At 49.7% G+C, this 25477-nt stretch overlaps 1 protein-coding gene across 15 annotated transcripts in view; it reads left to right on the top strand.

Moving 5' to 3' along the window:
• The window catches only part of BLTP1 (bridge-like lipid transfer protein family member 1), a 1831302-nt gene that overhangs the window by 1416912 nt on the left and 388913 nt on the right, over positions 1-25477 (top strand). For all 15 annotated transcript variants that reach the window (XM_086962202.1, XM_086962209.1, XM_086962198.1 and 12 more), the window contains one exon: positions 7295-7404. In XM_086962202.1, the coding sequence (XP_086818328.1) occupies positions 7295-7404 (110 nt within the window). The remainder of the gene's footprint in view (positions 1-7294; positions 7405-25477) is intronic.

Genomic DNA, 25477 nt, shown 5'->3' with positions numbered 1-25477 from the left:
GACTGGATCCGGAGAGTTTTGGTCAGCAGTACCCCTGCGCGTTGGTAGGCGTCATCTGCCGCTCCACGTCCATCATCGGCGTCGTGATCGCTGGGATGACGTCGTCGGAGTACTTAGACGCCGCCCTCGCACGCTGACATCAGTTCTTCTGTTTTCCACGCCAGCTAGCGCAGATCCGGGAAGATCAGTACTCTTAGTCATTTTTTGACTAACTTTTTGATCTATTTTGGATCTCTTTTTTCGAGTCGACTTCGACTCCTGGTGCTGTAGGGATGCCTGGCTTCAAGCTGTGCGACGCCTGTCACGCATGATGTCGGTGACCGACCCCCACCGTCGGTGTCTCTACTGCCTCAGGGCCGACCACGACGACAATCGTGCCCCGACTGCCGGACTTTGACTTCGAAAGCTAGGCGGGAGCGGTCCCGCAAGCTACTCGAGATCCGGAAGTCGGCTCGACGAGTCATCATCATCACTCGTCGGGCTCCAAGTCCTCCGGTAAGTCGAGGCACTCCAAGAAGTCGAAGAGGCGTCATCGCTCTTCTGACTCCACTCGCGCGAAGCGGCGAGGGTTCGGGCGACTCCGCTGACGCGGCTCCGTCGGAGCCGCAAGCGCCAGCTCCTGACCAATGCCCTGCGGACCGTGGCCTGCGAGCGACGCCAGATGAGATTCGTGACTTCATCATGGCCATGAGGACTCACTTCCCTCCGTTGAGGCCTGCTGGCGTGCCTTCGGGCCCCACAGACCCGACTGGGGGCCTCGGCGGGCCGGTGGCTCCGGCTTCGGCGCCGTCGGGTGCTTCGTGCCCGGCGCCGACTTCGGTCCCAACGCCGTCGGCCCCCGTGGGATCCGGGCCCGGATCCTGGTCGACACCAGTTGACCTTACTGCTCCTCTGCTGGCGCCGACCCCATTGGTGTCGCTCCCGGCGCCATCCTCGGATGACTTCGGCCCCGGTTTCAGTCCGGGTCCGGCGTTGGACCAGCGCGTCTTCGGCGTCGATGGGTGAGGCCTTCACCTACGATCCGGCTCTGTCATTCCAGCCTGTATACCTGGACACGGATGAAGGGGAGGACTGGGAGAGATCTGAGGACCCTCTGGCACAGCAGTGCCAGATGAGCCAAGACTGGGCAGATGAGCTAGGGGAGGCCAGTCATTTGGACACTTTGCCCGACACTGGATTCATCTCTCCTCCCTCCGTGGCTACGGAGGAGGGTGCTACCTATGGTGTGGTGTTGCACAGGGCGGCCAATGCCTTGGCTCTTGAGCTCCCTGCTGCGGCCGTGACGACTAACCTCCTCACTGAGGTGCTTCAGCCGCCAGTAAGCTCCTCGGAGCCTCTGCTGCCGTTCAATGAAGCCCTCACAGAGGTTCTGATGGGCACCTGGTCCAAGCTACGACCAAGTCCTTGGTCCTGTCTGGCCAGTGCCAGCAAACTTCGGCTTTTGGGCCCTTTCGTGGCCAAGAAAGGGGCACCCACACGTCCTGCCAGCCACAGGCTGCAGAACCAGTCTCAACGCGAACATGGTAACCGCCGTGGCGTGCCGGGGGACAGCGGCAAGGCAAGTCAACATCCGCCCCCAGAGCATCTGCCTCTAAATCCTCCTAGTCTGAGTTTTCAGGCCCATTTGACGCCAGTGGGGGGGTAGGGTCCGCCATCACCTCCTCCACTGGCCATCCATCACATTGGACAGGTGGGTGCTGCAAATCGTCTGAAGGGGCTACTCTCTCCCCTTCGAGGCGCCCCCTCCAGCAATGCCACCGCAGTACCACTGCATTTCGTGAAATCACTTGCAACTTCTGCAGGAGGAAGTTATGGCCCTCTTGGCCAAGGGGGCCATCGAGCGCGTTCCTGGGCCAGAAGTAGGACGTGGTTGCTATTCCCACTAATTTCTGGTACCCAAGAAGGGCAAAGGAGCCTTACGCCCTATCTTGGACCTCCGGAGCATCAACGGCTTCCTCCGGAAGGAGAAGTTCAAGATGCTGACTTTAGCTCAGGTCCTAGCTGCCCTGGACCCTGAAGCCTGGATGGTAGCGTTGGACTTGCAGAACGCATATTTCCACATCCCCGTCCTGCCGGCCCACCGGCGCTACCTGCTGTTCATGGTAGGCCACGAGCACTTTCAGTTTACCCTGCTTCTCTTCGGCCTTACCAGCGCCCCTCGGGTGTTCACGAAAGTGATGGCGGGGTCGCAGCTCATCTGCGCAGATCAGGGGTTTCAGTCTTCCCCTATGTCGACGACTGGTTGTTGAAGGCGGGCTCGCTCCAAACAGTCGTCTCCCACCTCCAGACTATGGCCGACCTCCTGCACTCGCTGGGGTTCTCCATCAACAAGCCGAAGTCACACCTGTACCCCTCTCAGAAGCTCGTTTTCATCGGAGCGGTCTGGACGCGGTGCAGTTTCGGGTTTATCCCACCGAGCAGCCTTTATCCCGCGTTTCAGTCAGGTTGACGCTGCGGCTTCTGGGGCTGATGGCCTCCTGCATCCTTCTGGTGCATCACGCCAGATGGCAGATGCGGACTCTGCAGTGGGACCTGAAGTTTCAGTGGGCACAGCATCAGGGCAACCTGTATGACCACATCCGGATCTCGGAGGGTACTGCGAGTCAGTTGCAGTGGTGTCTCGCGAACCGCGATTGGGTCAGCAGCAGATCCCTCTCCCTACCCCAACCGGAGCACGTAGTAGTGACAGATGTGTCCCTCCTGGGGTGGGGGTGGCCACATGGGAGAGGGGTAGGTCAGAGGCCTTTGGTCTCTGGTGGAGTCCCAGTTCCATATCAACCTTCTGGAGCTGCGGGCGATCCGACTTGACCTGAAGGCATTCCTTCCCTCGGTCCGGGGAAGTGTAGTGGAGGTGTTCACGGACAACACCACTGCCATGTGGTACTGCAACAAACAGGGCGGGGTGGGGTCGTGGACCCCTTTGTTAGGAGGCTCTGCACCTCGACATGGCTGGAACACCAGGGCATCACCCTGGTGGTTCAACGCCTGGCAGGTTCCCTGAACGCCAGGGCTGACCAACTCAGCTGCCGGTGCATGATGGATCACGAATGGCGTCTGAACTCGGACATGGCGCAAGGTCTCTTTAAGCAGTGGGGAGAGCCTTGGTTAGATCTATTCGCCACTGAAAAGAACGCGCAATGTCATCGGTTAAGCGCGTTGGAAATTCCAAGGAGGCACTCGCTCGGAGACGCTTTTCGTCGCGAGTGGAGCTGCGGTCTGTTGTACGCCTTTCCGCCTATACCACTTCTACCCAGAGTGCTGAAGAAGATCAGGCGTGACTGGGCCCAAGTCATCATTGTGGCTCCTGACTGGGCACGGAGATACTGGATCCTGAGCTACTCAGCATGTCAGTCAATCCCCCGATTCGTCTGCCTCTTCAGGAGGACCTTCTGTCGCAGCAGCAGGGGACGGTCCTCCACAAAACCTGTCCTGTCTCCAGCTACATGCATGCAGATTGAGCGGCAACAGTTGAGGCCATTTGACTTGCCTCCTGAAGTCTGTGATGTGATTCTGGCAACCAGGCGTCCCTCCACAAAATCGGTATACGCCTGCAGGTGGAACAAATTTGTGGCATGGTGCACAGCAAAGGCTGTGGATACACTCTCTGCCCCCCTTTCAGAGGTTCTCCTATTCCTTCTTTCTCTTGCCCAGCAGGGCTCTGCTCTGGGCACTACCAAAGGCTACCTCTCTGCCATTTCAGCCTTCTTAAGGCTTCCTGATCAGCCTTCTCTTTTCAAGTCCCCTGTTGTGAATAGATTCTTGAAAGGCATCCCACACATGTTTCCTCCTGTTCCCTTTGTGATGCCTCAGTGGGACTTGAACCTTGTACTGACTTATCTGATGTGCGCTCCCTTTGAGCCACTTCATAACTGTCCTCTTCGTCTTCTGACTCTTAAAACTGCATTCCTGGTTGCTAACACCTCTGCCAGGAGAGTGAGTGAGCTCCAGGCTCTATCTTCTAAAACTCCTTTCTTCTCTGTCCATCCGGACAAGGTTGTTCTGAGGACTCGTCCTTCTTTCCTGCCCAAGGTGATTACAGCCTTTCATTTCGAGCAGTCCATCACCTTGCCCACCTTCTTTCCGTCTCCGCATCCCTCGAAAGAGGAAATGAGGCTCCACTGTCTGGACCCAAAACATGCGCTCTCCTTCTATCTAGACTGCACATGCCAGTTCCGGGTGGATGACCAGCTCTTTGTTGGTTACGTGGGCGCTAAGAAGGGACAGGCGGTGCACAAGCAGACCATCTCTCGATGGGTCATCTTGTGCATCAAGGTTTGCTGCTGCTTGGCGAAAAAGGAGCCTCCTGTGGGGCTGCGCTCCCATTCCACTCGGGCCACGGCGGCTACTACTGCCCTGGGTCAGGGAGTCCCCTTGCAGGACATCTATCAGGCAGCTACGTGGGCCTCGCTGCACATGTTTGCTAGGCACTACTGCCTGGACAGCCAAGTCCGGAGAGATGGCTTTTTCGGACGTTCCGTTCTCCAAGACTTTCTGGTGTGATCTTGGTTCTCAGACCTACCACCGGGGTTGGTATTGCTGGGGTTCTAAGGTAAGTAATCTAACACTAACCTGTTTCTTTCAGATGCACAAGTTACTTACCTTCGGTAACGATATATCTGTAAGAAACAGTAGTTAGTGTTAGATTCCTTACCGCCCCACCCATCCTCCCCATTCTGCTAACCGATATCTAGGGTTAAGGACATCCCTTTCAGGTCCCTAGTTTCATGGCACCAGTGTCGGTTTCTATCATGGCTCTGCGTTCCTGGCGCGGAAAGCTATGTACAGAAATGATGACCGCGCGATGGCGGTGTCTAAATACTCCGACGTCATCCCGGCGATCACAACGCCGACGACGGACGCGGAGCCGCAGACGACGCCTACCGACGCGCAGGGGTACTGCTGACGAAAACTTGCCGGATCCAGTCTGACGCCTGGGGATATTCTAAGGTAAGGAATCTAACACTAACTACTTTTTTTTACAGATATATTGTTACTGAAGGTAAGTAACTTGTGCGTCAGGTCTGTCATGATGGGCACTTTATGTGTTCGTCCTACAGGACGTTTTGGTGTAATCTGTTCACAGACCCACCTCTGGGGAGGTGTTGCTTGGGTATCTATTCTAAGTTAGAGAATCTGTGGCTAGAAGTCTCTATCAGATATAACAAGCAGCAGGCATTGAATTGCTGCACGTATTAAGAAGATAGATCTGTAACAGAATTCAGTCTCTTCTACTAAAATATATACATTACATTTGTAGGAATGAGCCCCTGATAAAGGGCAGAGCCGAAATGCATTGGGCACATCAGCGCATGAATGGGCACATCAGCGCATGAATTGTGAAGTAATAATTGTTAAGTTATAACGTGAAGATAACGTTAAAACAAAATAAGAACAGTAGAAAAATAAAAAACTTTGGAATTACCATTGAAGTACATTTTTGAATTATTGAAACTTTTTTCGATAAGAGTGTGGATTGGTGATGCTTTCCATCGATTGAGGAAAACGCTTACATTTAGATTGTCCATAAATCTCAAGCTCAGGAGATTAAAACTGAACTGCACCGTACATCCCATATACGTTTACCAGTTTTGGATACACTAGCGAGTGCGAAGGACTTTCCCATCCATTGGAATCTTCTTTTTTACAGTGTAAGGGTCACACTTCTAAAGGCCCTAGACATGCATACCCGTCTATCAGTGTTCCTCATGGCTCTGCACTGTCGGTGTGGAATGTCTGGAAAGAAACTGATGTGAACGCATTGGGTGGGACCTATATAGGCACTGCACACTTCCGGCATGGACGGCGCAGAGACAAATGAAACAAACCTACTTGCGTGCAGGGGTACTGCTAAAAAAAATCCTAATCCAGTCTCATGCCTGGGGAATATTCAACAGCAAGCAGCCTGCAGCTAGAATCTAGCTGCAGATAGTCCCTGCCTGATAAGGCATTACTGAAGGTAAATGACTTGTTCGTTTGAACAGTGAGGTCTGGGTGACAGGTGTTGTGCCGTTTCAGTCCTACAGTCTAATCTGCTTGCAGACCCAACTCCGGGTAGTTATTCCTTGGGTATCTTTTCTAATGTAAAGAATCTGCGGCTAGGCATCCCTATCAGATGAACATGTTACTTACATTCGGTACCACCTTAGCTGGAAGATACTCTTATCTAGCTGCAGATTCCTTACCAACCCTCCCATCTTCTCCGCGAACTGAATTTTGTAGGTTACACTTCTAAGGCTCTTAGCACTGCACACCAGTTCATCGGCATTCTTCATGGCTCCACACTTCTGAGTTGGAAAGTCACAAAAAGAAACAGATTTTGGCGCGTTAGGATGGCACCTATATAGGCACTGCAAACGTCACTTCCTGCGTTGATGATGCCTAAGCGGACCCAAACTACGCCACCTACCGGCACGCAGGGTTACTGCTCAAGAATTTCCTGATTCAGTCTGACACTTGCAGATAATTCTAAAGGAACAAATCTGCAGCTAGATTGTCTCTACCAAATAAGGCATTATCAAAGGTAAGTAACTTGTTTGTTTTGTCATTCAAAAGCTTTGCGGCTGCAAAAGTGTTTTGTACTTGAGGTCCATTGTTCTGTAGGGCTTGGAGTTATCTTGGCATCACCCATAATTTTGATGAATAAAAGGTGACTCTGCCTGAAAGAGGGTGAACCAAAAATGCACTTCTCTAGATATCAAGTTGATGGATGCAGCTGTCCCTGTCATGGTAAAACAAAGAACAGAAACTGTTAGGATCTAGAACAGTGCATGTAAAAGTGTGTGTGGGGGGGGGGGGGGGGGTGCGAGTTTTTAATTTGTAAAATAAAGAAAGTGCCAGGGCCCAAGGTTTTTCTCAGGGGCTATTGCTGCCTGCATTCCCAACTGTCACTGTAAGTGCTGCAAAATGGCAGTTGAAAGGCTACCTGCTGACATCACACTCCTCGGGTCACAAGCTGTAAGGCTCACCCTGATGTGCTGGTGTTATTGTCTTTTTTAAGGTATTTTACATTGTTATTTGCAGATGTGCTGTGCTAGAAAATAAGCAGGCAGTACTACCATATGGTGGACTGTCATAAATAAGTGCTGGTGTTAAGAACAAAGTGCCAGTGTCCAGCACTGGCACAAATTTAACTCTGTTTGAGGGTATTGTGTATGCATTTTAATATGGCTATAAAAATCCATTCTAAGTTTCCAATGTGAAATAGATAGGTCTACCTTTTGACATTAATGTATGATTGTAGCAACCCTGTGGGATTCTCATTTAATCTATTACTTACTTTGCTGCTCAATCTCAGGCTGCATCTCTGAAGGATAAATGGGGTTTAGGCTACAAACCCAGTTATAGTCGATCAAAAAGTATTACATCTTCTGGAAGGCCTCCTTTGAAAAGGATGGAAAGGGCAAGGTAAGGTTGCTTGTTATAAAATGCATGCAGTTTAAACATATCCAATCTATTAGAATCGTATGTGTTTTACAATTTTATAATGGTTATTCAACTCCAAATCTTAGGGTTGAACTCTATTGGTCAACCCCTGCAAAGTTTTGTGCGTGTCTATTTCATCATGGGGTTTCTTCCCAGACCAATCTAAAATGTGCTAATTACATTAGCATTTTAGGCCCACAAATGTATCTTGTATGCAAATATAGGTTTTCTCTTGGCTGCTCTTTTGCTGATTCCCACCAATCGACATCTCCTTAATATCCGTTGATTGCAAATTTCTGACGGTTGGTCCCTGAGAACCCTTAGCCCTATTACATGTAGTGTGCACTTGTAGGAAGCTGCCTCTTTATGTGATATCATATATCAATAACTTAATAAACCTTCACAGAGTCCAGTGGCTCTCTTGAAAGTGGACAGGGCCATGCTATGCAGTCCCAAAGTGCTCTGTTAGGGGTAGTGTGGTCGAGCAGCCTTAGGCTTAACACAGAGGAATGTAAGACATTTGCAAATACATACAATGATTAATAAATGACAACACGACTCAAGAAGGAGATCCACACCTATTTACAAAAATAGCCAGTATCATTAGATTTGTTTAGGCACCAGAGAAAATTTGTTCAGGTAAGTACTGTTTAAAATAGGTTTGAGGTAAACAGCTGTTTGATACTTTCAATCGTGATTAAAGCATTTTGTAACGATGTTAAGCTATGGAGAAAATATATGCTGCATACGGTTACTTAATGACTTGGGGACCCTTCTCTAGGACTTGAGGTGAGTATTGGTCAAGGTCCAAGGCAGCATAAACCATAAACAAGTCTGGATCAGTTCTGTCACTAAGAGTCTGTAGGCTTGGTCTGGGGGACCAGTTGAGCTGAACCAGCACAGGGGCTCAACTCTTGTAATGTTCATGGACGTGGAGGCACCTTCGCTTCTCTTCTCCAGGGCCCAGGGACGACTTTTGCAGAGGTGTTTTTAGGCATCTGGTTTTTGTCACCTGGAGCGGTTGCAGTTGAGGGTGCCTGCACAAAGAGGATGCAGGCAGTTTTGGGAAGTCCCCTTTGGGAAGTCCAGGGGGGGGGCATTGTCTCTGCTGGACTGGGGGACCATGCTTTCACAGTTGGCCCACTTCAACTCAGGCTTGGCAAGACAAGTGCAGTAGTGCTTTCTGGTGTTAGGTTGTTCGCAGTCAGGAGGCCTCACAGGGGTTCTTGGCTGCCTCCAAGATGCAGGGCAGCTGCTTAGCTACTCCACGGGAGACTCTTGATTCTTTTTTGAAGGCAGGTAGTCCTCCCAGGCTTTTGGAGTCACAGCTGCAGGACAAGTTGACTTTGGTGCACTTTTCTATGAGGATTGCAGACAGACCGGCGGGTCTGGGGCCAATTCAATCAATCAATCAGTGACACTTATAAAGCGCGCTACATACCCGTAGGGTCTCAAGGCGCTGGGGGGGGGGGGGGGGGGGGGGGGGGGCGCTACTGCTCGAACAGCCAGGTCTTCAGCTTCTTCCTGAAGGAGAGGTGGTCTTGGGTCAGGCGCAGGTCGGTCGGGAGGGAGTTCCAGGTCTTGGCGGCCAGGTAGGAGAAGGACCTTCCTCCTGTAGTCGCTCTTCGGATGCGGGGGACGGCGGCGAGGGCGTGGTTGGCTGATCGGAGGTGGCGTTTGGGAGCGTAGAAGTTGACTCGGCTGTTGAGGTAGCTCGGGCCTTGGTCGTGTAGGGCTTTGTGTGCGTGGGTGAGGAGGCGGAAGGTGATTCTTTTGTTGACGGGGAGCCAGTGAAGGTCTCTCAGATGTCCGGAGATGTTGCTGGTTCGTGGGATGTCGAGGATGAGTCTGGCTGAGGCGTTCTGGATCCACTGGAGTCTCTTCTGGAGCTTGGCGGTGGTACCGGCGTAGAGGGCGTTGCCGTAGTCCAGTCGGCTGGTGACGAGGGCCTGGGTGACGGTCTTCCTGGTCTCGGTGGGGATCCACCAGAAGATCTTCCGTAGCATGCGTAGGATGTTGAAGCACGCCGAGGAGACGTTGTTGACTTGCCTGGTCATGGAGAGGGAGGGGTCCAGGATGAAGCCCAGGTTGCGTGCATGGTCTGTCGGTTTGGGTGCGGTGCCCAGGGCGGGAGGCCACCAGGAGTCGTCCCAGGCGGAGGGTGAGGAGCCCAGGATGAGGACCTCCGTCTTGTCCGAGTTCAGTTTCAGGCGGCTGGTCGTCATCCACTCGGCTACCTCTTTCAGCTACTACTGCTCCTGAGTGATAGTACTTGCGACTCTTGAGGCGGAAGCCGGGAGTCAGGGGCTGTATACCTTTGAAATTGATTTTAAATTGACTATTACGCTGTTTTTTGTGACACCTGCCTTTTTAAAATGTATTTGTAAAACGGTGTGTGATTGGGACACATCTTTTAATAAATGTATTTGCACGTACTCCTAACCTTCACGCTCTCCTCCCGAGGTCCACGCGCTGCTAGGTGGCCGATTTTGGGTCTCCTGGACTGCGGGACTAGGCACTCGAGCATCTGTTGCATAGGCGCCATCTTGGGGGAAGAACGGTCGGCGCTCTAGTGTTGCGGGCCATTGGGCCCTTGCACTACATATAGGGCGAGCAGAAACGCTCAATCAGTGATAGTACTTGCGACTCTTGAGGCGGAAGCCGGGAGTCAGGGGCTGTATACCTTTGAAATTGATTTTAAATTGACAATTACGCTGTATTTTGTGACACCTGCCTTTTTAAAATTTATTTGTAAAACGGTGTGTGATTGGGACACATCTGTTAATACATTTATTTGCACGTACTCCTAACCTTCACGCTCTCCTCCCAAGGTCCACGCGCTGCTAGGTGGCCGATTTTGGGTCTCCTGGACTGCGGGACTAGGCACTCGAGCATCTGTTGCACAGGCGCCATCTTGGGGGAAGAACGGTCGGCGCTCTAGTGTTGCGGGCGATTGGGCCCTTGCACTACATATAGGGCAAGCAGAAACTCTCACTCAGTGATAGTACTAGCGACTCTTGAGGCGGAAGCCGGGAGTCACGGGCTGTATACCTTTGAAATTGATTTTAAATTGACTATTACGCTGTTTTTTGTGACACCTGTCTTTGAAAAAAGTTTTTTTTGTAAAACGGTGTGTGATTGGGACGCATCTTTTAATAAATTTATTTGCACGTACTCCTAACCTTCACGCTCTCCTCCCAAGGTCCAGGCACTGCTAGGTGGCCGATTTTGGGTCTCCTGGACCTCGGGACTAGGCACTCGAGCATCTGTTGCACCGGCGCCATCTTTGGGGGAAGAACGGTCGGCGCTCTAGTGTTGCGGGTGATTGTGCCCTTGCACTACAAAATGCCCCCTCTGTTTTGTACGCGCAGTGGACGAGCGCAGTGGGCGCGATGATGGCGCGCCGGAGGTGCACCAGAGGTAAGCCCGTCTGCGCCCGTCCTCACCAGACCGGGCCCAGGTTCCTGCTCCTCCATTCCTAATCCTCAGACTCTTCTAACCTATTCTAGGGATTCCCTACTTTTACTTAACCAGCCCCCCCCTGCCCTCTTGTGCTCATTCTATCACAGTTAATGGTCTTGGTAATCACTGCTCTCATTGACCGTTTAGGCTACCCTCCCCTAAGCCCTGTCTTCCTGCTCAGACTGTCTTCAACATGGCTATGTTGAACTGTCGATCCCTGCCTAAACATGCACAGGAAGTTCACATGCTCTTAGACGAACATAAGCTGGAGATCTTATTTTTAACAGAGACATGGCTTGCATCAGACTCTGACCCGGATGTGGTCCAGGCACTGCCGCCAGGCTATCTGATACAACATCTGGATCGCGTCAAGGGGAGGGGAGGAGGGATAGCTATAATCTACAGAGATTACCTGGGCTGCCGGCTTCACAGCAGTCCTCTCTCCGATTATGAAAATGTTCACTTCTCCCTCCAAATTTCCTCACGTAACTCCCTTTCGGGAGTCCTTATTTACCGTCCCCCAGGTGCGTTGGGTCAATTCTGTAGCTCCCTCCTGGAAACTTCAATGACTTTGGCCGTAACTCTATCCAATTTTATGATCCTTGGGGATCTAAATATCCATCTTGATAACAGCAGAATCAGGGTAGCCTCCGAGTTATTATTAGATTTAGCAACACATCAGCTCCACCTGGGGAGCCAACATCCCACCCATATACTGGGGCACTTGATCCCATTTTTTCGAACATCTCGGATCTCGAAGTGGCGGTACCAATTCCGATACCGTGGTCTGATCACCGGCTTATCTTATTTAGCTGGTCGATCCCGGCTATCCCCTGCCCTAGATTTGCTCATGGCAGGCCAACACGCCCTTGGTCTAAATTGGACCTGGACAAATGGAAGCAGGTTCTAGAGCTTTCGTTGCCAATTCAGGAAAATGATCCCATAGCCGCGGACACCTCGTTCTCTTCATGGATAGAAAATTCCCTGAATAGAGTCCTCCTGAAAAAACCCTCCCTTAAACCACGGGAAAAAACCTCTTTGCCCTGGTTTACTAAAGAGGTCCGACTCCTAAAAACTCTCTGTAAAAAGGCGGAAAGTGCTTGGAGGAAGGACTATGACCTTACCAGGGAGAGGGAATATAAACTCACAATCCTTAACTATAAAAAGGCCCTTAAAGGGGCGCAAGTAGTCTTCTTCGAAGAAAAGATAAACGCCGCGGCAAATTCATCAAGAGAAACTTTCCAAATAGTGAAAGCACTTAGAAAAACACCGGAGCCCCCGCATCTTGTGGATCCCTCGGACAATCGGTGCAATGAACTAGCTGAATTCTTCGATCAAAAGATCAAAAATATTTTGAAACAACTCCCTTTGATAAATTCGGTCGACCTATCTGATACGCTCCCGATACCAGCTCAGGCCCCCAAAATGGGGCTGGATGCGTTTGCCCCCATTTCGGAGGACACTCTGTTACCTATTCTTCAGTCACTTAAGAGTGGCTCCCCGTTGGACCCAGCCCCAGTTAAGATCCTTAAACTAGTCGTTCCCACCATCCTCGCTCCAATGTTGAGCGTGATCAACTCCTCCCTCGCGCAGGGCTTCGTCCCTCCAAGCTGGAAGAAGGCGGTGGTTAAGGCCTTACTAAAATAAACGAATTTGGACCCCCTTGACCTTAATAATTTAAGACTAATCTCCCTTCTGCCAAGCACCAGCAAGGTGACAGAAAAATTCATCAATAGTCAGCTGTCCAACTATCTTGAAGCGAGCAAGCTATTGAAACCATCACAGACAGGTTTCCGCCCGGGTCAGGGCACCGAGACGGCTATGGTTGCGGTTGTTGAGGAGGCCAGGAAGATAATCGATGCTGGAGGATCAGTGGCAGTGATCCTCCTGGACCTGAGTGCGGCCTTTGACACCGTTAATCATCGTATGCTGGTCCAACGGCTCAGGGATCTGGGTATCTCTGGACTTGCCCTGTCCTGGCTGAGATCCTTCCTACACGGCCGCTCTTCCCGGGTGGCGGAGGGCAAGTACACCTCTAAAGTGACCCCAATACATTGTGGTGTCCCGCAGGGCTCATCTTTGAACCTACGCTTTTTAATGTATATATGTCCCCCCTCGAAAAAATTGTCACCCCTTATGGAATTACATTGCTAACTTACGCTGACGACACCCAGCTCGTTGTTTCTCTAAGCCGACAGGACAACCCTGCCATCGATTTGTATGCCTGTCTTGGAGACATAACCAGTTGGATGAACAGATCTCACTTAAAATTGAACAGCGACAAAACTGAGATTTTGGTCCTGGGCAACCAGTCCCTCTTCCGCCCGGAGACTCTGTGGCCTCCTTGCATGGCCCCTCCCCCCCCCAACCCCTAAGACTGATATCAAAAGTCTTGGGATTTGGTTGGATCAAGGGCTCACTTTTAACACCCAAGCAAGGAAGACGGCTGGAGCCTGCTATTGTCTTCTCCATACCGCCCGCAAAATTCTACCCCTACTCCCTGCGCAGTCCATGAAGCTCCTGGTTCAGGGCCTAATATTGTCCTGAGTGGATTATGGGAATGCACTCTACCTTGGTGCACCCAAGAAAGTGACAGCCAGACTGCAGGTAGTGCAAAATACTGCTGCTCGGATTCTTACAGGCACCAACAATCGCTGCTCGGCCAAACCGGCCCTCAGAGCACTCCATTGGTTGCCAATATGTGAAAGAGTGCAGTTTAAGACCCTTTGTATTACCCACAAATGTTTGCACGGTAAAGCTCCACCAATCTTCAAAGACCTCATTGCCCCCTATAATACTAACAGAACTCTCCGGTCCATAAATTCACATTTGACCTTGGTCCCCAAGATCAAGAGGGCTCGATTTGGAGGCCGTCTTTTTCCGTATAATGCCTCCAAACTCTGGAATTGACTTCCATTGGACCTTCGGGCACAACCCAATATTGTTTTGTTCCGTAAAACCTTAAAGACCTGGCTGTTCCCTTAACTTCCCCTTACCTGTCTTCGCTTGTCTCTATCATTAGCGCTGGGACGCTCATGGGCAGCCATGCGCTCTAGAAATACTTAAATAAAACTACTCCTCTTCTCTACTTTTGTGGCTCTTAGGTCCTACTTCTTCTTAGCAGGAATCTACTTCTCCGATGCCAGGGGCTCCCCTAAATACTGAATTTAGGGGTGTTAGAGAGAGTGCCAGCTAGTAGGCAATTGGCTAATTACCTCTAGGGTGACTACACCCTCATATGACTACTTCTGTTGGGAAGTGGCCATAACCCTGACCCTGGTTGGTTAATTCTTGTCAAATCAATATGAAGGAATCTGATGAGAGGGGTCCACATCACCTGCCTCAAATGAGGGGTAGTGCTAGCTGAATGTGGCACCCCTCCAAATCTAACAAATGTTCCCACCTGTGCTCTTGCCAAAAGTGGAGCAGGAAAATAGTGTTGGCATCCTCTCCTTTGTGAGAAACCAGAGACCCATACCAAAGGCAGAGGAGCTGCTTTGAAGCTCCCTTGCTCAGCAGGCTAATCTGCAGGTCATCTCTGGGGAGGGGTTTGAAGACACAGCCAGAGCTGGTCTGGTTTCTTGCCTCCAGAGAGCGAAGGACCTCACCCCTGGGGGTCAGGAATTCAACTCTGCTGTTAAGCTGGCTAAAACCAGTCAGTCAGCCCACCAGCAGTTTGTACGGTTACAGGGGGCTCCTCTGAAGTGCCCTCTGGGTGCATATATTGATAAATACAACACTGGAATCAGCGTGCATTCATCAATACCAGATGTTTGATATCAAACATCCCTGTTTTCAGTGAAGCCATCGTGTATCTGGGGAACTCTTTTTCACCAGTGCCCAGCACATGTTTAAAATGGCTTCCCTCTTCACTTGCACTTGCAGAAATGGAACTGAACAGCACAAGGGCATATCTGCTTATTCAGGTTTGCCCTCACATATAATATTAAGCTCCCTGCCTTAGGGCAGTCATGCCGGCTGTACGGGTTGCTTACAAATATCATATGCAGTAGTACAGGACATGGCACACAGGGATATGTGACATGTTGTGTTTTTACTTTTGTTAACTATAAGACACCCAGCCTGTATTGGCAGTCGTGCACGTGCTGGATGAGGGGGTCCCTTATGGTGGTACAATTCGTGCTGCAGCCCTTAGGGACCCTATTTAGCAACTCAGGCCTAGGTATCAGGGCACCATTTACTGGGACTTAAAGAGGGTGCTAAAGGTTTTGTCAATTATGGGGAACAATTGTACAGTTCTGGGAAAGAGCTCTGGCACTGGCTAGCAGGAACCCAGTGCGCTTTCATTCGAAATCAAATCATGTACCAGGCATCAAGTGGGGGTGACCATGTCAAAAAGGACACCTCACTATAGCACTCCTTTCCTCTCTGCTGCGGTGCAGCCTAATCTATGTGCGCTGGTGCTGACAAAGACAATACACTTATTACAGTCAAAGCACTACTCGCATTGCTGGCTCAAATATGTACCTGCACTGTAAACCATGCATGAGCGCAAGGTAGATTGGCTCTTTGAAGCCACTGGTATGCCTTTTGCTTCTGCCCAAAATTCCAATTCCCATTTGCAAGGGGGCAAGGATGCATGGTGCATGATCGTGTTAACCCCTTCTCCCTTTTCAAGAGCTGCTCTTAGGAAGCACGCTGATTGTGCAAAACAGTACGTGGCGTACTATTAATGCTCCTTGTAACGGGCTCTTTGCCCTTAAGTCTTCAGTGTGGCGTAGGTGCAATGGTAAAGGGTTCCCTCATTTGCATGGGATCAAGCCCCCATGTAAATGAAGTGCAGGATCGGTCACTTTGCTAGGATTTCCTTGTATATCCATCCATTCATCAGCCTAACCAGGGTATTACTCTCTAGTCTATTCTACAGGTGAGGAATCTGCAGGTAGAAGTATCCATCAGAAGAAAAAGTTACTTAGCTGCGGGATCTTTCTGGTGGATACTGTATCTACCTGCTGATTCCATACTGTCATGCTGCCTCCCCTTTAGATGGATTGTTGTAGGGAAAGTTAATAAGACACCAAATCATGTTTTGATACCACATTACTTTACTTAAGTCAGTTGGTTTGCTCGCCTCGAAGGTGGCAAGCTAAATGGCTGGAAACTGACATCATTGTGCTGTTGTGGGTGCTATGTGGCTTCGATGACATCATCTGACTCCACTTCTGGCATCGACACAAAGGCAGCACCCCCTTCCGACAATGTGAGAGCTTTAAAGTTTCTGGATGCAGTCTGATGCTTCAGATAATTCTACAGTTGAGGATATCTGCAGGTAGAGAGAATATCCACTAGAAAGATAGTTACCACAGGTACGTAACATTTTGTACTGGTAGAGTCTGCCAGTGGGGGCTCTACTAAACAGAGTAATCTTGAAGAAATCAGCTTAAGGTTGTGGAACTCCTTGTCAGCTCTTAACCACCCACCCTTCTTTCTGGCAAAAATACTGGAGCTGTATCCTTTCCTGGAAGCAGAATTGAACTAGACCGTAATATGTTGATTTGAGATCACCTAAATAATTGTGTTATCGCTCCCTTTTTCAAGATTGTGAATTTAGTTTTCATGTTTCGTTACATACATTTGGTCACTTTCTTAGATGTCTTTTTGCTATGACCAGTTAGACAAGTCTTGTTTTTAGGTCTCGGCTAAAAGACGCGCGTAAGCGCGTCTCCGCCGAGATCTTATGTTAGCGAGTAGCAGTCCCAGGAGACACTCCTGGCCGCGCGCAGGCGATTCTAAACTGGCACGCGCATTAGCACGAGCGCTGCGCGAGGCTCCCACACAACACACGCATACATAGAAACAGAAGCGCTCACGCACGCACATACATACAGAACCCCCCCACTCACACACACACACACACACACGCGCGCGCGCACCGGCCCCCCCTCTCCCCTTTAACTTACTGCTCCCCACCGGCAGGGAGAGTTGACGCTGCGGCTCCTATCCCGGGACTCCCTCTTGGTCAAGGGAGCCCCGCAACACGCGTACAACGTCCTGTTGTCGGCCCCGGGGGCTCTCCACGCTCGCAGGAGCCCCGGGCCGCTCCACGCATTTCCTCCGCCTGCCTCCTCTTCCGGTCCGGACGCGGCTCCGCCCCCGTCACAGGCGACCTTGCCTGACTTCCGGTGCGGCCGCGGCGAAATTCCGGGGGCAGTAAGTTATTGTATATTTGGCTGCTAAATGAAAGCGTGTCCATCTGCCACTGACATTTAAATTTACTAAAAATATGTGAATATGCCCTAAATCCAAATGTAAATTTAATTTAGCTAAAAACTATTATTATTTTAAGTGAAATTAATGTTTTCATGTAAATCAAAACCCATGCTGAACAGTTTGTTTCGGCATTACTGTTTGCATGTCATATTTTTATCTTTTTGAAGGAAATGTACTACTTTTGAGTAGAGAAGTAGTCTAAAGCGTGATTTAACACATGCTGCTCGAAATGTGAACTTGGCGTGGTACAGACAGCTTCAGTGTGTTTCCTTGTTTTCTCTGTTTTGACATTATGCACTAGTTCTAGCTGTGGAAGGAAGCTGTAGTGAGTGCAGAGTAGTGAGTGCAGAGTAGTGAGTGTGAGTAGTGAGTGCAGAGTAGTGAGTGCAGAGTAGTGAGTGCAGAGTGCAGAGTAGTGAGTGCAGAGTAGTGAGTGCAGAGTGCAGAGTAGTGAGTGCAGAGTAGTGAGTGCAGAGTAGTGAGTGCAGAGTAGTGAGTGCAGAGTAGTGAGTGCAGAGCAGTGAGTGCAGAGTAGTGAGTGCAGAGTAGTGAGTGCAGAGTAGTGAGTGCAGAGTAGTGAGTGCAGAGTAGTGAGTGCAGAGTAGTGAGTAGTGAGTGCAGAGTAGTGAGTAGTGAGTGCAGAGTAGTGAGTGCAGAGTAGTGAGTGCAGAGTAGTGAGTGCAGAGTAGTGAGTAGTGAGTGCAGAGTAGTGAGTAGTGAGTGCAGAGTAGTGAGTAGTGAGTGCAGAGTAGTGAGTAGTGAGTGCAGAGTAGTGAGTTAGTGAGTAGTGAGTGCAGAGTAGTGAGTGCAGAGTAGTGAGTGCAGAGTGCAGAGTAGTGAGTGCAGAGTAGTGAGTGCAGAGTAGTGAGTGCAGAGTAGTGAGTGCAGAGTGCAGAGTAGTGAGTGCAGAGTGCAGAGTAGTGAGTGCAGAGTAGTGAGTGCAGAGTAGTGAGTGCAGAGTGCAGAGTAGTGAGTGCAGAGTAGTGAGTGCAGAGTAGTGAGTGCAGAGTAGTGAGTGCAGAGTGCAGAGTAGTGAGTGCAGAGTAGTGAGTGCAGAGTGCAGAGTAGTGAGTGCAGAGTGCAGAGTAGTGAGTGCAGAGTAGTGAGTGCAGAGTAGTGAGTGCAGAGTAGTGAGTGCAGAGTGCAGAGTAGTGAGTGCAGAGTGCAGAGTGCAGAGTAGTGAGTGCAGAGTGCAGAGTGCAGAGTAGTGAGTGCAGAGTGCAGAGTAGTGAGTGCAGAGTAGTGAGTGCAGAGTAGTGAGTGCAGAGTGCAGAGTAGTGAGTGCAGAGTGCAGAGTAGTGAGTGCAGAGTGCAGAGTAGTGAGTGCAGAGTGCAGAGTAGTGAGTGCAGAGTAGTGAGTGCAGGGTGCAGAGTAGTGAGTGCAGAGTGCAGAGTAGTGAGTGCAGAGTGCAGAGTAGTGAGTGCAGAGTAGTGAGTGCAGAGTAGTGAGTGCAGAGTAGTGAGTGCAGAGTAGTGAGTGCAGAGTAGTGAGTGCAGAGTAGTGAGTGCAGAGTAGTGAGTGCAGAGTAGTGAGTGCAGAGTGCAGAGTAGTGAGTGCAGAGTGCAGAGTAGTGAGTGCAGAGTGCAGAGTAGTGAGTGCAGAGTGCAGAGTAGTGAGTGCAGAGTAGTGAGTGCAGAGTGCAGAGTAGTGAGTGCAGAGTAGTGAGTGCAGAGTAGTGAGTGCAGAGTAGTGAGTGTGCAGAGTAGTGAGTGTGCAGAGTAGTGAGTGTGCAGAGTAGTGAGTGTGCAGAGTAGTGAGTGTGCAGAGTAGTGAGTGTGCAGAGCAGTGAGTGCAGGTGCAGAGTGGTGTGTATTGGCAATGTAAATGACAATGCCATTTATTTATGATTTAAAGAAAAAAAAAGAAATGTCATGAGCAATGCCAATTGCTCTACCTTTAATGATGCCGAGACCATTGCATTGCAAATGCTTGTTTCCCCTTAATATCTAGGTTTAAGTTGACGAAATAGGCACACTCGCGTAATTGATATAAATAAGAGACACTATTGGGAGAGAGGGAAAGAAGTGTCCTTCAAGATACCATGGTAACTGTTGTAGCAGCAAGTTTCTGATATTTTACCTTTGTACCTCAAAAGACTAAGCAATCATAACTTGCTAATAGCAAGCTCTGCACATATTAGGTATCCCCTTACATCTATAAACTTCCTTTGAACGTCTCGTCCGGACTTCATTTCCAAATTTACCTCTCACTTTCCATGGAGAGAAGCGCGAGGTGGTGTATTCCAGAGTATGGTAGTATCTATTGCTTGTATGTTGTCTGCTCTCAGCTGGCAGTGATTTGGTGACCCGGGCTGTTCAGTGGGCTGGTCACACTGTGGCATTATTCTGTTCTATGGAACTTTACTGGAGGAGTAGTGCCAGTGATCTGCTCACACAGCCTAGGAGCAGATATCAGCAGTTCGCTTTAGGAAAATAAAATACTGACTATGTTATACCAGGCCTTTCTTTGGTGTGTTGCTGTAAGAAATGGGGGTTACCCAAATCTCCAAAGGGGTAGCATGGCATCAAGTGGGCAGACCAAACTTCGAGGACATGTGAAGCATTCACGCAGTACCCACAGTCAACACACCAGGCACACCACAAAAGAGGCAGGACACCAGTTCGAGTTGGAAAAAGATACGTAGTCTAGTAGTGTTTCCAACCTGCACGGCAAAAGAATGCAAAACAGTAGTGTCACAACAGGACGCCAATTGGCGCCAGAGCCAAGTGAATAAAGGGGGGAATTATTTACATAGGAAGTAGTCCATGCTGAAAGGAAGAAAAAGGATGGGATCAAAATGACGTTCGATCTGGGGCCAATCTGGCGGGGCCAACTCAGACTCTCATCCTTAAGGGAAGGCTGCAATTGCAAAATTCTACATTAGCATAGAAATACACCATGCACAATAACGCCAACCCAACCCCTGTAAGGGAAAAACATTAGGGCATCACGGCACATCATGGACAGGAACACCTGTAATAAATCAGCCCGTCTGGCCCATTAATCTGGTACATACACAAGGGCCTGGAATAACACATCAGGCCAACCTATTGACCAACATAAGGCAGAACATACATTGCCCAGCATAAATATCAGGTAGGGGCCCTCCTCATAGACCAGGAACACCTGTAAGGAAACAGCTAGGCTCCCTCTACCAACAACCTAGGGGTATCAACATCAGGGTGTACACAACAGTCAACCCTCTTTACTTCTAGACTCCCGTAGACATTTCCTTGCCCAGACTTCCTTCATAACTGGGGATCTCAGGGCAACCCAGACAGTAGGGACCTATATTCGCAATGAGGGGGAATAAGACTCTCTACCCCAGAATATGCAATAAGGGCAACCTGCTTGCTCCTGAGTTGTCTGGTTGGGCAGTTAGTTGCAGGAAAGTTAGGGCAGTTCACCAAATCTGGAGCCCAAGTCACAGGTGCCCTCCACAATACGGGCGCCTGACAAGGCAACACAGTCCCCGGGGCGGGCACCGGCAATGTACCCCGTTGCCCTCTCTGTCCCCCACACAATTAAGCGTAGGCCCCACTCACCGGGCTCTCCTCGATGGCTCCTGCGGGGTCTCCTCTGCAGGGGGGACCCAGGCACCGACAATGTGCCTCGAGTCGCGGGACTCTCCGGTGATCTGCGTGGTCACTCGGGCCCACAAGGCCTCACTCAGGCCTCAGTATCGCAACCGGGGCTCCCTCTTCACTATGGGGGCCCGCTACACAACTCCTGCTGGCTTCGGGCCTCCTCTAGGCTCGACTCCTCTCTCAGGTACCCGGGGCTCTCCTCATCAGGACGCAGGGCTCCTTTCCAGAGGAGGGGGCAGGCACCGGCAATGTGCCTTGAGGCCCCTCCCTCCTTGTGGCATCACTCGGGCCTCCCCTCTCCTCTCGGGGGCCCGGGGGGGGGGGGGGTCACTGCACCTCTGTGCGGCCCCAGCGGGGCTTCCTTCTCTGGTCCCCTCAGGTCGGGAGGCGGGGCTGGCACCGGCAGTGTACCCCGGCCCCGCCTACCTTACCGGCCCCTCGCGTGGGGCACAGACCGGCGGGGTGGCCTCCCGCTCTGGTCGCTTCTCTCAGGGCTCCCTCCTTGACACTGGGGCCCCGCAACGAAGCTTCACCCGGGTCCTCCCTCCCTCACGGGGACCCGGGGCTTTTACTCCGCTTCTTCCTGTCTTCCCGGCCACCTGGGCCGGCGACCAATCCCTGCGCGGCGTTGGCGGGCCGATGACGCGGCCGGGCGCCCCCGTCACGTGACGCGAGTGCCACGGCCTCAGGGCCTAGCGCGGCTCTTCCTCACTTCGACGGTCCTCTCCTGGTACCGAGGGCCGCCGCAACGATGCCCACAGCAGTGGGGGGATCCCCACAACAGCGCCGGGCCGCGGCGGTGATTTACGGCGGCAATAAGGGGTAGGCTCCCTTTTAATTAATTCTTTATATCGCGGCAAAAGCGCGCTTCACAGACAGCGCTATTCACAGGCTGCCACAGTCTCCTCAGAAAACAGCGTTTTCCACAGCGCACTACTCCTCAGCCCACGGCGCTTTTCACAGCACCCTGCTTCTCAGACAACAGCGCTATTCACAACGCACTGCTCCTCCCTCTGCCCACAACCTCAGCTCCTTCCTCAGATCATGCAGAAGGGGCAGGAATTTAGCACTTCCTCAGCGATTCGCGATTATAGCGCTCAACAGGTAGGCTTTACAGTACTAGGGGGCCATAACAGTCCCAGGGCCCAGCCCTTTCACAGGGCCTCACAGCACCTCAGCCCGCAGCAATTCTTTTGGGGGGTACAATCTTCCCCATGATGCTTCAAAGGGGCAGACAGTCCCACAGCAATTCCTCAGGGGCACACTCCTCACCTCCTGGGCGCTTCTTCACACAGCGCTGGCGTAATACCCGGTCAAATCGCGTCAGTGACCTGGATAGGGGCCCTCCCTTGTCAGGGGCCCATGGGGACAGCAGAGGGGGGGTTTATAGGGGTGCAGGGCCCAGCTCACAGGCCCATGTGGCGGTAGCACCTCACAGCAGGTCCCCTCTCTTCCTTGTCCCAGCGCTGAATGACTCTCTGGTGGCACTTCCCCCTTACTTATATCCTTCTCCCAGGCAGTGCCAGAACCCTCTAGAATGTTGGCAAAGCTGGCCTAAACTGGCTCAAGGGGAGGGGGTGAGCACCCTGGGTGCCAGGCTTTCCCTCCAAAAGCTAGGGGTAGCTGGGTAATATTATCTAGACCGCTGACCTATGGCAGTCCAGTGGCAAAACCCATGGCCATGGCATCCATTTTACATACAATACATTTCAGTCAGGTGCAGTTCTAAAATGGGGAAATTTACAAGTGCTCACATTATTACATGACGTTACATTTTCAACAAGGTGTCTCTCACCACACATGGCCTATACAGATTTAATCCCATGGGGGAGACATCCTAGACAAGGGGGTCAAAAGCGAAAAATTTTGGGGGAAAGGGCCGAGTCCAACAGTTGCAAAATAATTTACAGTGTAGTAATACAAGACTTAACCAAGTGTGACACAAAACTCTTCACCCAATCGCAGTTATGCTAATACATTGGCAGGTAGGCAGTACTAGAAGATTCTGAGCTGCGTCTTTGGTTTAGGCTCAAGGAGATTCACATATTCTGCAGTGTCCTCATTGTTGTTTGTGGGACATTGAGGCATTATGTTTGACCTCATTACAGAGAGTCCGAATAAAGTTCTAGACATAAACATTCAAAGTACTTGTTCATTCAAAAAAGGAATGTGCTCCTTAAACTTTGTGAAGATAATATGTTTTACTGTATAATTTTGGCTTTCCTGTAGAATAGAGTCAACTTCTCAAACATTGCATGGCCAATCCTTCTTTTGAGTTTCTACCTTAGCTTTCTGGTATAAAGCTCAGGATACTCAGACTGACATCACACAGCGCCTTATAACATCACTGCTGGAAAAATCTTCTACTGCTCACCCTGAGCTCTGTTCCTTTTTTTATTTGCCAAAGAATTTTTCAACAATTATTAGTGTTAATCTTATCATATGGCCTTTTCTTCCTCACAGTGTATAAATGGTTCCCAGGCTTGAAATGCTGCGCGCAGCATAGCAGCATGAATGACATCAAACCTCACTAAAGTTAGTCTGTCCTCTTGCTTTTCAGGCTTCCTCCACTTATAATGTATACTAAATCGGAACTATAGTTATGACACTGGGTTATTGCAATTCACCCCATGGCTTCTTTTGAATGCAGATGCTGTTGGTAGATAGATTTGCATAAGATGCAATCTGCACTGCCTTTGGCTGCCGTTGTTCGTCCTGAGTGCTCCTCTGGAAGTTGTTTTACTCTGCCTGTCCCAATACATGTAGCAGAGCTTGGTATCAAAGACAAATCCTGTTTCACAGTCTTGGGATATTTTCCATTATCAACATAAGACGGGCATGTATTCAGTAGTTACATTTCTACTGCTAAACACATTTATGAGACGTGATAAGTTCAGCATAGTGATCTTTTCTCAGATACTCAGTGGTGTTAAGGGCCAAGATTTCTTAATTTCAGGTAACGTTAATGATGCATATGTCCCAAACCATCACAGTGTATTTTTTTTTATTAAATGTGATTGCCTATATGATGTACAAGAACGTAATGCCCTTTGCAGTAGGGATATAATAGCCTCAAGGCACACACAACCAAGGTCAGCCTCCTTCATGACGGGTGCATCTTAACTTCTGAGCCGATGGGACGTAGCAGTTCCTTATACAAGTGTAGCTTTTTAATCTTAAGGGTGTGCATGGTTGAGCTTCCAAGCCAACGGAACAGTTAGCATTTAGCTTGGAGGAAAGGAAGAATGTGTTGCCCGCTTTCCTGCATTGCAGTAGAATAGAGCTTTATTTGCCTAATGTACAGACTTTGGGCCTTAGTTTAGGCACTTGCACGTATAAGACTGGGAGTGTATTGAAAATGACTGTAGGCACTAGGCCTTCCCCATCTCACGAGACAAGAACACATTAGGCCAGCTGATGTTCTCTACAAAAGTGCCATCACCTTAAGAATCATTCCTCTGACACAGCAATCCCTACAAGTACCTCCTGAACTTTTGATAAAGACATGTCTGCTTCAGGGCCCTGCCATACAAAACGTTATAAAGGCATGCTCACCTTGAATGTTATTCATCTAGCCAACTTCCCTAGACTCACAAGTGACCCACAAGGCCAGTCCACTTGAGGGAGGGTGTCTCCCATTTTCCCTTTATAGTGAGTTAAAAAGAATGGTTGCGGTGGCAATAAAACTACTTGGAGCCTTAGCTTGGCGCTCCGTAAATACAACCTTTTATCATTATCACTTTGTGAATGTGTTGACAATTGTATTGATCATTTTAATGTGGAGCAAGTGAACATCCTCAGTCCAGTAACCCACAGTGATTTTGATTGGTCCAGTAAATCATTAAAGTGATATTTACCACAAGGGGCTGTTTGCATCTGCTACCACTTATTGCTATAAGCATTATCACTCTTGAATGTAAAGAGCAAGGTAGTACTCATGCCTTCTAATGTCATAAACATAGTGGAGAAAGTGGATAACCTGTTTATAGGGGGAGCTAACAATCCTACTTTTTTTCTGATCTAGCCTAAAACATTTTTCAGATTAAAGCAATTCAAATGCATTCCAAAGCAATAAGCAGAGAAAACACTATCAAGATTAAATCATTCACTCTGCCATATCTTTATAGGGAAGTGCAGAGGCTTTCTCATTCTGGTTGACTACCCTTTCACTGAACCTCTGTGTTGATTCCCTTCGTTCTAGCCCTCTGTTTGGTTATTGGAAATTATTACTTTGAAGAAGCTGGAGCTAGCTTTGGACCTGTGAGATCCTCGGATCATTCAGAAAAGGTGTAGCCTTCAATTCATAACGTTTCCACTTTAACTTCCTTTATTTGCAGTTGCAGCATATAAATGCACTTGTGATGTAATATGTTTTAGATTGTTAAACACATTGTTTTGTTAATCTATAAAAAGAATCTTTTATGAAACTCCCCCTGTAGTCACTCTGGGGGAGGGCTTCCATGACACTTATAAGGGGCGTTCTTTTATAACGCACCAGAAGGTGCTGGATTTCAGCATTTGCAGAAAATTAGGGTGTCCTGATCGCCACATATTTTCTACCATCACAGTAACACAGCCTCTGATGCATGATAAAGGAAACTGTTAGGCATTTTGCATCAAAGAGCAATCAGAAATTAGAAGCCAGACAGTGACATAACCGATTATATTCATGATAAATAATCTTCCCAACATAAGACAGGCATATATTCACTCCTTAAATTTCGACTACTAAACACATTTTTGAGATGTGAAAAGTTCAGCATAACCACCTTTG

Source organism: Lissotriton vulgaris, chromosome 3_1 (genome assembly GCF_964263255.1).
Source record: "Lissotriton vulgaris chromosome 3_1, aLisVul1.2, whole genome shotgun sequence".
NCBI lineage: Eukaryota > Metazoa > Chordata > Amphibia > Caudata > Salamandridae > Lissotriton > Lissotriton vulgaris.
Note: the sequence above shows the minus strand (reverse complement) of the source record. Positions and strands in the feature narration are given on the sequence as shown.